The 12,686-nt window shown below is 52.5% G+C and overlaps 1 protein-coding gene across 1 annotated transcript in view; it reads left to right on the top strand.

The window, feature by feature from the left end:
- The window catches only part of LOC104979780, a 33,481-nt gene extending 23,769 nt beyond the window's left edge, over nt 1–9,712 (top strand). Inside the window, exons 4-7 of the mRNA XM_010828301.1 lie at nt 6,255–6,535; nt 7,559–7,709; nt 8,359–8,473; nt 9,482–9,712. Coding sequence (XP_010826603.1) covers nt 6,255–6,535; nt 7,559–7,709; nt 8,359–8,473; nt 9,482–9,543 — 609 coding nt within the window. The 3' untranslated portion in view covers nt 9,544–9,712. The remainder of the gene's footprint in view (nt 1–6,254; nt 6,536–7,558; nt 7,710–8,358; nt 8,474–9,481) is intronic.
- The last annotated feature ends 2,974 nt before the right edge of the window (nt 9,713–12,686 follow it).

Genomic DNA, 12,686 nt, shown 5'->3' with positions numbered 1-12,686 from the left:
ACAAGCCGCAACTACTGAAGTCTAAGCGCCCTAGAGCCTGTGTTCTACAGCAAGAGAAGCCACTGCAGTGAGAGGCCCAAGCGCTGCAAGTAAGAAAAGCCCGCACAGCAATGAAGACCCAGCAAAGCCAAAAATAACTAAATAAGCAAATAAAAATATATTCAAAAAGAAGGCAACATAACACCCATTTTAGAGATGACAAGACTGAGGCCCAGAGAGGCTTAGAAATTTGTCTTAGGTCACACTGAGCCAACAAAAGCTACATCAAGGATGCAAACCCTGACGAAGGCCTTTCTACCCTTCCAGCCACCAGAAAACCCTCTGTCCCTGTTCTGCTCTCTTGTTTGAAACTCGTTCCCTGTTTTACATGATGAAACAGAACCAGAGACACGAAGTTGCTCTGGTGTGCTATTTTTTTCCTAAAGTACAAGGAGATAAATAGCCATTTACATTTTTAAAAAAACGTTGATCTGTGTACTATTTAAATCTGCACACAGCTAGCCGTTTTTATAGAGTGGAAATTCCTGGGGCATCTCGCCTCTGGGTCTGCGGGGGCGGGGAGGCACCCATCCCCCAAGGCTCCCCAGGGTCCAGGGAGCAGGAGTCTGAGTTGATGGCACGCTCTCTGGGGTGTCAGGGCCAGCATACCTATGTTTGGGCAGATGCCTGGGGAGGCTCCTAGTGGGCTGGTTCCCGTTTCTCACCCAGGAAATGTTGGAGGAAAGATACAAGTTCCCCAGCAAAGGACGAAGCCCCCTCCCTCCTCCTCCCTCGCTGTACCTGCCACAGCCGTCCACCCTCCCCTTCCACCCAAAGACCTGGCCGGGTTCCCACTTCTGCCTCCTGTGAGGGAGGCCAGATGCAGGAGACAGAGGAGGGGGGACCCAGTCCAGGCCAAGAGGCTGTCCTGACGTGTTTATATTTACAGGAGGATGAAAACCAGAGATGCGAGGAAACTTTAGGGGCTGTGGCAGAGGAAGACGGGGTTGGTAGAGGTTGTCCAGACACCCGGGACGGGATGGGAGTGACTTCAGGAAGGCGGCTGGGGAAGTCAGAGGAGAATCAGGGGAACCCGGACCAGCCGGACCAGAGGGGTGGGTTTTTTGGATAGAGACTGAAGGAGAGGTACCCTGGTGTATGAAAGGCACAGGGAGGAAGTGGCAGACAGAGAAGGAGCAGCCAGGCAGGTTGGGGGAACCAGAAGCAGTGGGTGCAGGAACTTCCCTGGCGTTCCAGTGGTTGAGATGCAATGCTTTCCACTGCAGGGGGCATGGGTTCGATCCCTGGTCGGGGAACTAAGATCCCACATGCCACACAGAGCAGCCAAAAAAAAAAAGAAAACAGATTAGTGGGTGTAAAGGAGAAATTCAAGAGGGGAGACCATGGAAAATATGGCCAGGGCTCCAGAAGCCAGTCAGAGAATTGTTGTATGATCTAGCAACCCCGCTTCTACAGATCTACCCAAAAGAGGTAAATATGGAGACTCAGACATTTATACACCTCGGACACGACTGAGCGACTGACTTGAACTGAACTGAACTGATTCATAGCAGCAAAATCCACAAGAGCTAAAAGGTGGAAGCCACTCAATTGTCCATCAAAGACCAAATAGATAAACAAAATGCAGTTTTGCTTATATCCACGCAGTGTGGTTCCATCCATACAATGAAATGTTGTCCTTCCTTAAGAAGAAAGGAAACTGTGACCTGTGCTAGAACACGGATGAACCTGAAAACATTAAGCTAAGTGAAATAAACTAGACACAAGACGACAAACACTGTACGATCCCACTTAAACAAGGTGCTTAGAATAGGCAGGCGGCCAAAGCCTTATGGGAAGAACCCTGATGCTGGGAAAGACTGAGGGCAGGCAGAGAAGGGGACGGCAGAGGATGAGATGATTGGATGGCATCATTGACTCAAAGGACATGAGTTTGAGCAAACCCAGGGAGATAGTGAAGGACAGGGAAGCCTGGCGTGCTGCAGTCCCTGGGGTCACAGAGAATCAGACATAACTTAGCGACTGAACAACAGCAAAGAATAGGCAAATCCAATGAGACACAGTAGAGTCGAGGTGACTAGAAGCTGGAGGAGGTAACAATAAGCAGTTACTATTTACTGGGTACAAACCCTTCTGCTGCTGCTGCTAGGTTGCTTCAGTCGTGTCGGAGTCTGTGCGACCCCACAGACGGCAGCCCACCAGGCTCCCCTGTCCCTGGGATGCTCTAGGCAAGAATACTGGAGTGGGTTGCCATTTCCTTCTCCAATACATGAAAGTGAAAAGTGAAAGTGAAGTCGCTCAGTCGTGTCCGACTCTTAGCGACGCCATGGACTGCAACCTACCAGGCTCCTCCATCAATGGGATTTTCCAGGCAAGAGTACTGGAGTGGGGTGCCATTGCCTTCTCCGACAAACCCTCCTTAGGGGGAGATGAAAAAAAGTTCATCTGGAGATGGAGAGTGATGATGATTACATATCGAGTAAATGTAGTTTATGCCACAGAGTTGTACACAAAATTGTTACAATGGTGAATTCTGTTATATTTTTGTTGCTATTGTTCAGTCACTAAGTTGTGTCTGACTCTTTAAGACCACATGGACTGTAACCCGCCAGGCTTCCCTGGCCATGGGATTTCCCAGACAAGAATGCTGGAGTGGGTTGCCGTTTCTTCCTCCAGGGGATCTTCCTGACCCCCCCGTCTCCTGCATTGGCAGGTGGATTCTTTACCACTGAGCTGCCAGGGAAGCCCCATTTATATTTTACTATAAGGCATCAAAACTGTAGAGTTCCAAGTGGGGAAGGTCAGAGAAAAAGCCAGACCCTAGTTCTTCCAACCTCATTCAAGACAGGTATGGACACTGCTACCTGCCTCCCACCAGCCAAGATCCCCAGCCAACCAAATGCCTGGCTCTTGGCTGGCAAGTATTTCCTCTTTCTCTTTTAAAAATTTTGGTTATATATTTATTGCTTGTTTTGGGCTATGCTGAGTCTTCATTGCTGCACACGTGCTTTCTCTATTTGCAGAGAGCAGGGGCTATTCACTAGTTGTGTGCATGGGTTTCTCATTATGGTGGCTTCTCTTGTTGCAGAGTGTGGGTTCTAGACTGCGTGGGCTCAGTAGTAAGGACACTCAGGCTTAGGTGGCCCACACCATGTGGGGTCTTCCCAGACCAGGGATTGAACCCATGTCCCCTGCATTGGCGGGTAGATTCTTATCCAATGGACCACCAGGGCAGTCCAGGTATTTTCCACCTTCAATTGGCTGCTTCTCTGAAAATTCCCCTCACCAAGCATTAGTAGGGACCTCCCTGTTCCCCCTTTCCTAGTAAAGACTGCCCACGACCGGCCAAATGGCCCATGGATAGGTAGGCTTGCAAAATTGAGCAAATAAAATTACAGGATGCCCAGTTAGAACTGATTGCCAAATATTGCAATGTTTGTAATCTATTTACACTAGAAAAAAAAAATAGTCGTTTATCTGAAATTCGAATTTCACTGGGTGTCCAGTATTTTATCTGGCAATTCTATCCTGGGAGCCTCTTGTAGAAACCATCAAGGGTGGCAGGTCTGCTCAGTGGGCCCTTTAGGCCACCAATCGGGACAGTCCATCAAGGACTGCCTGAGCTCACATAGATGCCTAAGGCCACATCTCAGGGTTGGTTTTGCCTGTAGCATGGGGGGTGGACCACCCACCTACCCACCAAACCCTGTCTGAGGACAGCGTCACAACAGCCTGGAAAGGAATAGTCCTTATCCTGCAGACCCTGACAGCCCAGAGGAGGGACACCTTATTTAGATTGGAAGAGTCAGAAAGGCAGCCTGGAGGGCATGCCCAAGGTGGGTTTTGAAGGAGGAATAGGAGTTCACCAGACTGCCTCTGGATGGCCTAGGAGAAGAGATTCTCCAGGGAAAGGAAAAAACAGGTGGCCTGGCTGGGAAGAAAAAAAAAAAAGGATGAATGACAGGGAGAGGAGAGGGCAAAGAAAAGACTAGGAAAAGAAATAGAGGAGGAAGTAGAGCAAGAAAGAGCATAGAGCTTGGATCCAGACAGATCCCACAGAGTATGAGTCTGGCTCTGCCATTTACCAACTGTGTGACCCGAGGCTGCACAGTCCTTTCTCCTCCCTGAGCCTTAGTCTCCTGATCTGGGAAGTGGGACAACACCACCCCCTGGTAAGAGCTGCAATGGGATTAAGAATAAGGCCCTTGAATAACTGTTGGGGAGGCAACTGGTTGGTGCTTTGGTGGATGTGGCGTTATCATCTACCTCTATGTATTTTTAGAGTCTAACAGCTGCCTCCTGGGTGGGTGGGAACGTGAGGCTGCAGAGGGGCTGGAAGCAGGAGGCGGTGGACCCTGGAGCCCTTTGTAAATACCGGGCTGAGGAGGGAGGGGAAGGTATCTGAAGGGATTTAGGAGCTCAAAGGTTCCAAGCTACTCTCTGGTACAATGGAGCGGAGGGCTGGAAATAGGGTGAGGTGAGTGAAGTGCAGGGTCCAATACTGTCATGTCTTAATTTTTAAAAATTATTTATTTATGTATTTATTTTTAGCTATGCTGGGTCTTGGTCGCTGCACACAGGTTTTCTCTAGTTGTGGCGACAGGGGTTACTCTCTAGTTGCAGTACACAGGCTTCTCATTGCGGTGGCCTGTTGTTGCAGAGAATGGGCTCTAGGGCACACAGGCTTCAATAACTGCAGCACGTTGGCTCAGTAGCTGTGGCTCAAGGGCTCGAGAGCACAGGCTCGGTAGTTGTGGCGCACAGGTTTAGGTGCTCTGAGGCATGTGGGATCCTCCTGGATCAGGGATTGAACCTGTGTCTCCTGCATTGGCAGGCGGATTCTTTACCTCTGAGCCACCATGGAAGCCCCGCCTTTTAAAAAAATTTTGGCCCCAGCACACAGCATGTGGGATCTTAGTTCCTAGACCAGCAGTGAAAGCGCCAAGTCCTAACCACTGGACCACCAGGGAAGTCCCTGTCATGTCGTAACACTTTGATGATTTGTTCATCATGGAACTCTGCACTATATTGAAGTTTGTTGGGTTTTTTGTTACTGTTGTATTAGGGGCTTCCCTGGTGGTCCTTAGGGCTTCTTCCCTGAGGCTCAGACAGTAAAGAATCTGCCCACAATGCGGGAGACCCTGCTTTGATCCCTGGGTTGGGAAGATCCCCTGGAGAAGGAAATGGCTACCACTCCAACATTCTTGCCTGGAGAATCCCACGGACAGAGGAGCCTGGTAGGCTACAGTCCATGGGATTGCAGAGAGTTGGACACGACTGAATTACTTACACTTAGTGGTGGTCCAGTGGTTAAGACTGCATTACCACTACAATGGCACGAGTTCGATCCCTGGTGGGGGAAGTTTCCCATGCCATGAGGTGTGGCCAAACAAAAAAAGAAAGGAAAAAGAAAAAAATGAAAATTACAAACTTAAAAAAAAAGTGTGAAAATACGCTTTTCTTGATCTCTGAGTTTGGGGGTACCCCCTACAATTTTGTGCCCGAGGTGGCTTCCTCACTTGCTCCACTCTCATCCTGGCTTGGGAGGGAGACTTAGGGTCTAGGAGACCCTTAAGGGCAGCCCTGGGGAAAGCCTAGGAGCCACAATACTGCCTGAAATTCAGCCAGTAGCATCAAGGATACTGCGTGCAGTTCAGTTCAGTTGCTCGGTCGTGTCCGACTCTTGGTGACCCCATGGACTGCAGCACGCCAGGCTTCCCTATCCATCACCAACTCCCAGAGTTTGCTCAAACTCACATCCATCAAGTTGGTGAAGCCATCCAACCATCTCATCCTCTGCTGTCCCCTTCTCCTCCTGCCTCCAATCTTTCCCAGCATCAGGGTCTTTTCCAATGAATCAGTTCTTTGCATCAGGTGGCCAAATTATGGAGTACAGCACTTGTACAAATTGCATTCACACACATGATCTTATAAGAGGCTTAAAGCAAGCTGGGTGAGCCGGCAGACAGAGGAGAGAGGACAGAGGACAGGATTTACGTGGCCTGTTTCATAAGATGATCAGACAGAAACTCAACAATGGAGGTCGAGTCGGGGCCAGTAGCCCTAATTTCCAACCCCTTTTCTGAGGACTAAGGCCTTGAAGGCCTGCACTGAGGGGACCACCCTCATTCTACCCCACCTGCCAAGAGCTGGGCCCAGAGCCCAGGTTGGATAAGTAGGGGATGGTGTGGAGGGTCTGGATGTGAGGGTCTTCGCTGCCTGTGGGTCAAGGCCTTTTCCGCATCTGTCTCCAGGAGGATGGAATCCCAGGGCTGCTCGGCGGTAGCGAGAGTTCAGAGGACCTCAGCCTGGATTTGGGGGCCCTTCAGGGCAGTGAGTATCTCCAGGACCTGGGCCTCGAAGTCCTTTCACACAGCCAGCCTGGGGGAGCCAGAGGCAGTGGCCCCCCTAGTGAAGAAGCCCGAGGAGAAACGCCCCGAGGAGAAACGCCCCTCTCCAGCGCTGCAAGGTCCCAGGGCCTCGCTCGGAGACGCAGCTGGGAGAGGTCAAGGAGCTGCTCTGAGAGCCGGCAGAGGTCAGCCGCCCACTGCGCCGCCGCCTTCCGGGACACACCGTCCAGGGCGGCCACACGCTGCTCTTCACCCCCCACCACCACCTCTCGGTCACGTAGCTCAAGGGCCACCAGAGGTGTCTGTGCTATCAGAGGCAGCCCCAGAAACCCCCTCCGGAGGTGCACACACGCGTGTGGGCACATGCATCTGTGTGCACGGGTGAGCAAGCACACGCTGAAGGAGCGTCCGCCAGGTCAACCTGGAGGCTGCATGAAGCCGGCAGGCACGCTTGGACCCAGATGAGCACACCTGGCCTTGCACACGGGGGCTACATGCCCACACACAGGCATGCACCCTCCTCCTGCTCAAACCCAGAGACGCCTAAATGTGTCCCTTGCATATGTGAGCACAGAACCACAGAGGCACTTCTGTTCGAAACACAGATAGGTGCTTGGCACCACCCACACAGTGCAGGGGCAGCCTGAAACAGTGGAGTGCTTTAGCTGTGGGCCCTCCTCAACTCTCCCCCCACCCCTCTTTCTCCCTCCACCCCTCACATGCTTGTGTGCTCAGTCACTTCAGCTGTGTCTGGCTCTTCTGCAACCCCATGGACTGTAGACCACCAGTCTCCTCTGTCCATGGGATTCTCCGGGCAAGAACGTTGGAGTGGGTTGCCATGTCCTCCTCCAGGGGATCTTCCCGACCCAGGGACTGAAACCCAGTCTTTTATGTCTCTTGCATTAGTAGGCAGATCCTTTACCATTGCACCACCTGGGAAGCCCCCACCCCTCACAGTTTTCCCCAAATATTCATCTAGTCTGTGTAAAAAGAGCAGTGGACCTGTGATGCAAATGGAACTTCAGCATCAACTCCTCTAGCCAGGTTTCCCGTCCACCCCCCTGGTGCTGGGAGATCTGGAACACTGTCTGTGCCCTGCCCCCATCACAGGACCACCCAAGGGTTCCCCCCAGCCCCTGTGCTTCGAATGCTGGAGCTGGGGCGACAGCCCAGTGGTAGAGACCTGACTCCCTCTTGATCTTCACCAGGCTCAGCATCGAATCCTCAGCTGTGAATGAGGGGCCCTTTCTGCCTCGGACACTGGCCAGCCTCGCTCTGAACCTGCCAGGAGAGGGCCTGCAGGCCTGGACCCAAGGGTGTCTGCCTGGGGGTGGAACCCCCGCAGAGCAACCAAGCAAGGTTGGTGCAACCCCCAACCACCCCAGTTAATAAGACAACTATGCGCCCAGCAGCTGCCTCTGTGGGACCCTGGGGTGCCTTACACATAGCTGGGGGGACCAACCCATCATGGCAGGTGTCACCCATGACAGAGAAGTCGCTGGGTCCTAAGACTTCAGACCAAGCCTGAAGGTCCTTTGCTGGCCTGAGATCCTTGGCTGTAAGCGCCATCCCCTGGGCTAGGGAACTCAGGCTTGTCTCTGAATCTTTGCAGCTGGGTGGAAGCCCTGTCTGTGACTGAACTTTGCAACGGAGAAGAACTCATCTCAGGTCTGGGATTTTAGCCCAAAGCTGGAGAATGTACACTTGGAGCTGAAGCTTCCACCTGGGGCACCTCTGCCCTTGACCATGACTGGGTGGGGAGTTTCTGGCCATGGCTGGAATTTGTGGTTCAAAATTCCAGAACTCCAGCCCACAGCTGGGGGGTGGTCCTTGGCTGGTACGGTCCTTGGCTCCAGCCCTCGGCTGCTGTGGAGACCCATCCCTACTCCTGTGCCCCAAGGCTGAGGGTAGCCCCTGTCTGCAGCTGGAGGCTGGGGACCCTCAACCCAGGGAAACTGCCTGCAGCCCAGGCTGCCTCCGGGCTTAGCGAGATGCTTATTGCCTGCAGGAATGTGACAGCCCCGAGAAAAGAGTGAGGTCACGGTCTGTTCCTGTGTCCTTCGATGAGATCAGCTCCCTGGAAATCTTTCCAGCTTTGGAAGTGCCACCTCCAGCTGTTCAAGGTAGCCCAGCCTGGGGGTTTCCTTCATTCAAACAAGTGGGGTAGGGGGTTTCTGCTGGAGGGTCCCCTGGTTGGGGCTAGTGGAGGAGGCTTAGGATCCCCTCGGCAGGAATTGGGCAGAATGCTGGGGGAGGGGTGACATGGCTCCTCCATCATCTGCCCTTCCCCCTCACCCTCCCAGGGGACTCTCAAGCCAAGGTGGGCACAATATTGGAATGACCTCCAAGACTCTCTTCCTCCTCTGATTCTGTGTCTTTCTTTGTCTCCTTCTTTTTCTCTGAATCTCTATCTGAAGAGCTTGTTCCTCTGGTATCAGAAAGACCTACAGGCCAAACCAGAAGCTACCACTTTCTTTTTCTTTTTATAAAATTTTTTATTTATTAATTTATTTTTTGGCTGCACTGGGTCTTCATGCTGTGTGCAGGATTTCTCTAGTTGCAGCAAGCAGGGGCTACTCTTCAGTGCGGTGCATGGGCTTCTCATTGTAGCGGCTTCTCCTGTTGTGGAGCACAGGCTCTAGGGTGCACAGACTTTAGCAGTTCTGGCACGTGGCTCGAGGGTTCTAGAACACAGGCTCAGTAGATGTGGCACACGAGGCATTCCGAGGCATGTGGAATCTTCCCGGAATCTCCCCTGCATTGGCAGGCAGATTCTTAACCACTGTACCACCAGGGAAGTCCAGGAATTTACCACTTTCTAGCAAGTCTCTGAACCTCCTCCACTTTGTCGCTAAGAAAGACAATCAGAGTATCTTCTTAGCGTCACTTTGAGAGTCCACTGACCTAATATGTGTAAAGCGTTTCGCCCTTTGTGAGCTCATGACACACCCGGGACGCTTCCATCCCTGGCTGTCTGTCCTGTTTACAACTCTCCCTCGCCCCGAGGATGGCAAGCCCCATCTGGACCGGCTCCAGGTCTACAGGGGTGCGTTCAGGAGTTGTATGCCAGGCTGGTCCTGCCCCAGGGCACCTTTCACACCTATGTCTCCTGGGGTGGGGGCTGCTTCCAGGCCTGGACCCCCCGGTGCTGGAGTGCATGGAAAAGGATCATGTGGAGCCGAATCATGTGTGAGTGTCTGACCCTTAGGTGGGGGAGGGACCCCCAGGACAGCCAAGGGGGTCAAGGTTTGGGGAAGAGGGATGCAGGGATGTAGCATCGTTGCCCATAAAAGTGAGCAGGGCCAGCCACTGCTGCTGCTGCTAAGTCGCTTCAGTCGTGTCCGATTCTGTGTGACCCCATAGATGGCAGCCCACCAGGCTCCTCCGTCCCTGGGATTCTCCAGGCAAGAACACTGGAGTGGGTTGCCATTTCCTTCTCCAATGCATGAAAGTGAAAAGTGAAAGTGCAGTCGCTCAGTCGTGTCCGACTCTAGCGACCCCATGGACTGCAACCCACCAGGCTCCTCCGTCCATGGGATTTTCCAGGCAAAAGTACTGGAGTGGGGTGCCATTGCCTTCTCTGAGGGCCAGCCACAGTCCCCCTCTAATAACCTCAGTCTCCTCTCCCACACCAACTTTCTCCCGGCACCTCAGAAGGTTCTCGACAGTATCAGGAGAGGGTTTGGGCCTTCCAGTTAAGGGTTGCATCAGGACCAGGGCCGGGTCAGGCATTCACAGCTCGTTTGGGGGAATGTCTGTCATTGGGGGCAACTGTGGACTATTTTTATCCAACCCCCCCGCTCAGGTTGATTGTCCAGCAGGTGCTTGAAGAACTCCGACAGTACCATGGGTGAGTGGATAGGGGGCCAGGTGTGGGGGAACAGGTGTGTGAGACAGATGTAGAAGACAGGTGTAGGGGGACGGGGGTGGACAGGGATGGGGGACGCAAGCAGGGAACGGATATGGGAAGACAGGTGTGGGGACAGGTGGAAGAGTGGACGGGTAGAGGGGACATGTGTGAGGATGGGAAGGAATGGGAGGAAAATGAGGACTGGAGAGGTGGGAGGAGGCACAGGTGTGGGGAAGGACAGGACACAGGAGCAAGCTGCCGCTAGCCACGCTGTACCTTTGCACAAACGGGAAAAGGCGGCCCTTTCCCAAAATGCTGCCGTCTGTTGGAAAAATCTTCCCAACATGTTAACTTTGTTTGACCAAGACCTGTTACTACCCTCTGCTGGAAAACCCATCACAATGACCATGTATCCAAGCCCACACGTGGAGGGATGACAGGATCCCTGGTCATGGGCTACACACCTGTCCACGGGAGCCCTGGGAGAGAGGGGACAGATGAGGGGGCCGCTAGGGGTCAGGGGAAGGGCTGCCGACCCTGTTGTCTGTCCCCTTTGACCTTGCAGGGCCCGGCAGAGGGCTCGATTGTCGGTCTGCCCTGGAGGAGCAGCTTCGAACCTCACCTGGTTTGAGTTCTTGTCTGAGTGAGTACTGAGCTGTGGGCGGGGCAGGCACTGAATTGAGAGGGCAGGGACCTGAGATGGGATGAGGGGTTGGGGCCCCATCCTCTTACTGGAATCACCAGAGAAACAGTGGGGGTGGCAGGGGGCTCCTCATACTCCCTGGCAGGGCAGGGGAAGACTTCTCAGAGGAGGTGACAGCTTGAGCTGGTTTCCAATGGAAAGGTAGGAGTTTGCCGGTATGCTGAGATGAGATGGGGAAAAGAATTGGGTGCCTTCCACAGGAAAGGTGTCGGGGTGGGGCTGGAAGGAGGGGAGGGGAGTCAGCAAAGGCCAGATTGCTGCTGGGAAGCAGAAGTCCACAGCTCTGTGGTGACCAGTGATGGTGAGCACCATCAAGGGTGCAGACCAGAGGCATGGAATCTCCCTCCAGGGACTCGATTCTGCAGGGGTTGGGGTTCTTTGTATTATATGTATTATAATAAATACATGCAATGACTTAATATGTTATTTATTAAATGAGAGTACGCTGATCATCCAGAAGAGGTAAGATCTAAGGCTTGAGTGTTGGGTGGGAAGAGGGCAGGGGGATTTGAGAGACATCCCATGGGAAGAATGGACAGAGTTTCAGGCTGATAAGATAGGAAGGGGGTGTGAATCAGAGGAAGGAGGCAGAGATGGACAAGGTCCATCAAGGTACCTCAAGCTTGAGACCATGTCACTTTCCCCTAGGCAAACCCAGTCCCCAAGTCTGCTGGAACTTTGCAAACCTCCATAAATGTTGTGTGTGTGTGTGTGTGTGTGTGTGTGTGTCTGTGTTCAGTCACTCAGTCGGGTCTGACTCTTTGAGACCCTGTAGACTGTAGCCTGCCAGGCTTCTCTGTCCATGGGATTTTTCCAGGCAAGAACATTAGAGTGGTTTGCCATTCTCCTCTCAAGGGGATCTCTCTGATCAAGGGATCAAATCTGGGTCTTCTGCTTGGCAGGTGGATTCTTTACCACTGAGCCACCTGGGAAGCCCTATATATGAATATGAAAGTGAAAGTGTTAGTTGCTCAATCGTGTTTGACTCTTTGCAACCCCATGGACTGTAGCCCACAAGGATCCTCTGTCCGTGGAATTCTCTAGGCACGAATACTGGAGTCGGTTGCCATGCCCTTCTCCAGGAGATCTTTCCGACCCAGGGGTCAAACCTGGGTCTCCCAAATTGCAGCAGATTCTTTTACCATCTGAGCCACCAGGGAAGCTCTCTCTCTATATATATATACGATATATGATAGATATCTATATCTATCTCTCTATATATACATCTATATATTATACATACTATATCTGTATGCAAACTATAGTATATACATACTATACCTATATATATGTCTGTATATATATACAATTGCACTCGTTGCTTGTTGCTGCACAGGCTTTTCTCTAGTTGAGGTGCTCGGGCGTCTCACTGCGGTGGCTTCTCGTGTTGTGGAGCGTGGGCTCTAGGTGCTTGAGCTTCAGTCACTGTGCCTCCCAGGCTCTATAGCACAGGTTCAGTAGTTGTGGCACACCAGCTTCGTTGCCCCACAGCATGTGAGATCTTGCCAGACCAGGAATTGAACCTGTATCTCTTGCATTGGCAAGCAGATTCTTACCCACTGTGCCACCAGGGAAGCCCAGTAAATGTGTTTTGAGTGAATAAGTGAGTGAGAGGAGAGAGAGAGTTCAGGACCACAGCAAGGGTGGAACAGGATAGAGGGGCCTCAGGTAGATTCCAGGTGGATCCCAGGAGTGACATGCAGAACTGGCCAGAAGGGCCTTTTGGGTCTGCTGTAACCCTCCTCACCAAACTCTCCACCCCTTAGGAGTGAGGACAGCATGG

This window comes from Bison bison, unplaced genomic scaffold, assembly GCF_000754665.1.
Source record: "Bison bison bison isolate TAMUID 2011002044 unplaced genomic scaffold, Bison_UMD1.0 scf7180017864492, whole genome shotgun sequence".
Classification (NCBI taxonomy): Eukaryota; Metazoa; Chordata; class Mammalia; order Artiodactyla; family Bovidae; genus Bison; species Bison bison.
Note: the sequence above shows the minus strand (reverse complement) of the source record. Positions and strands in the feature narration are given on the sequence as shown.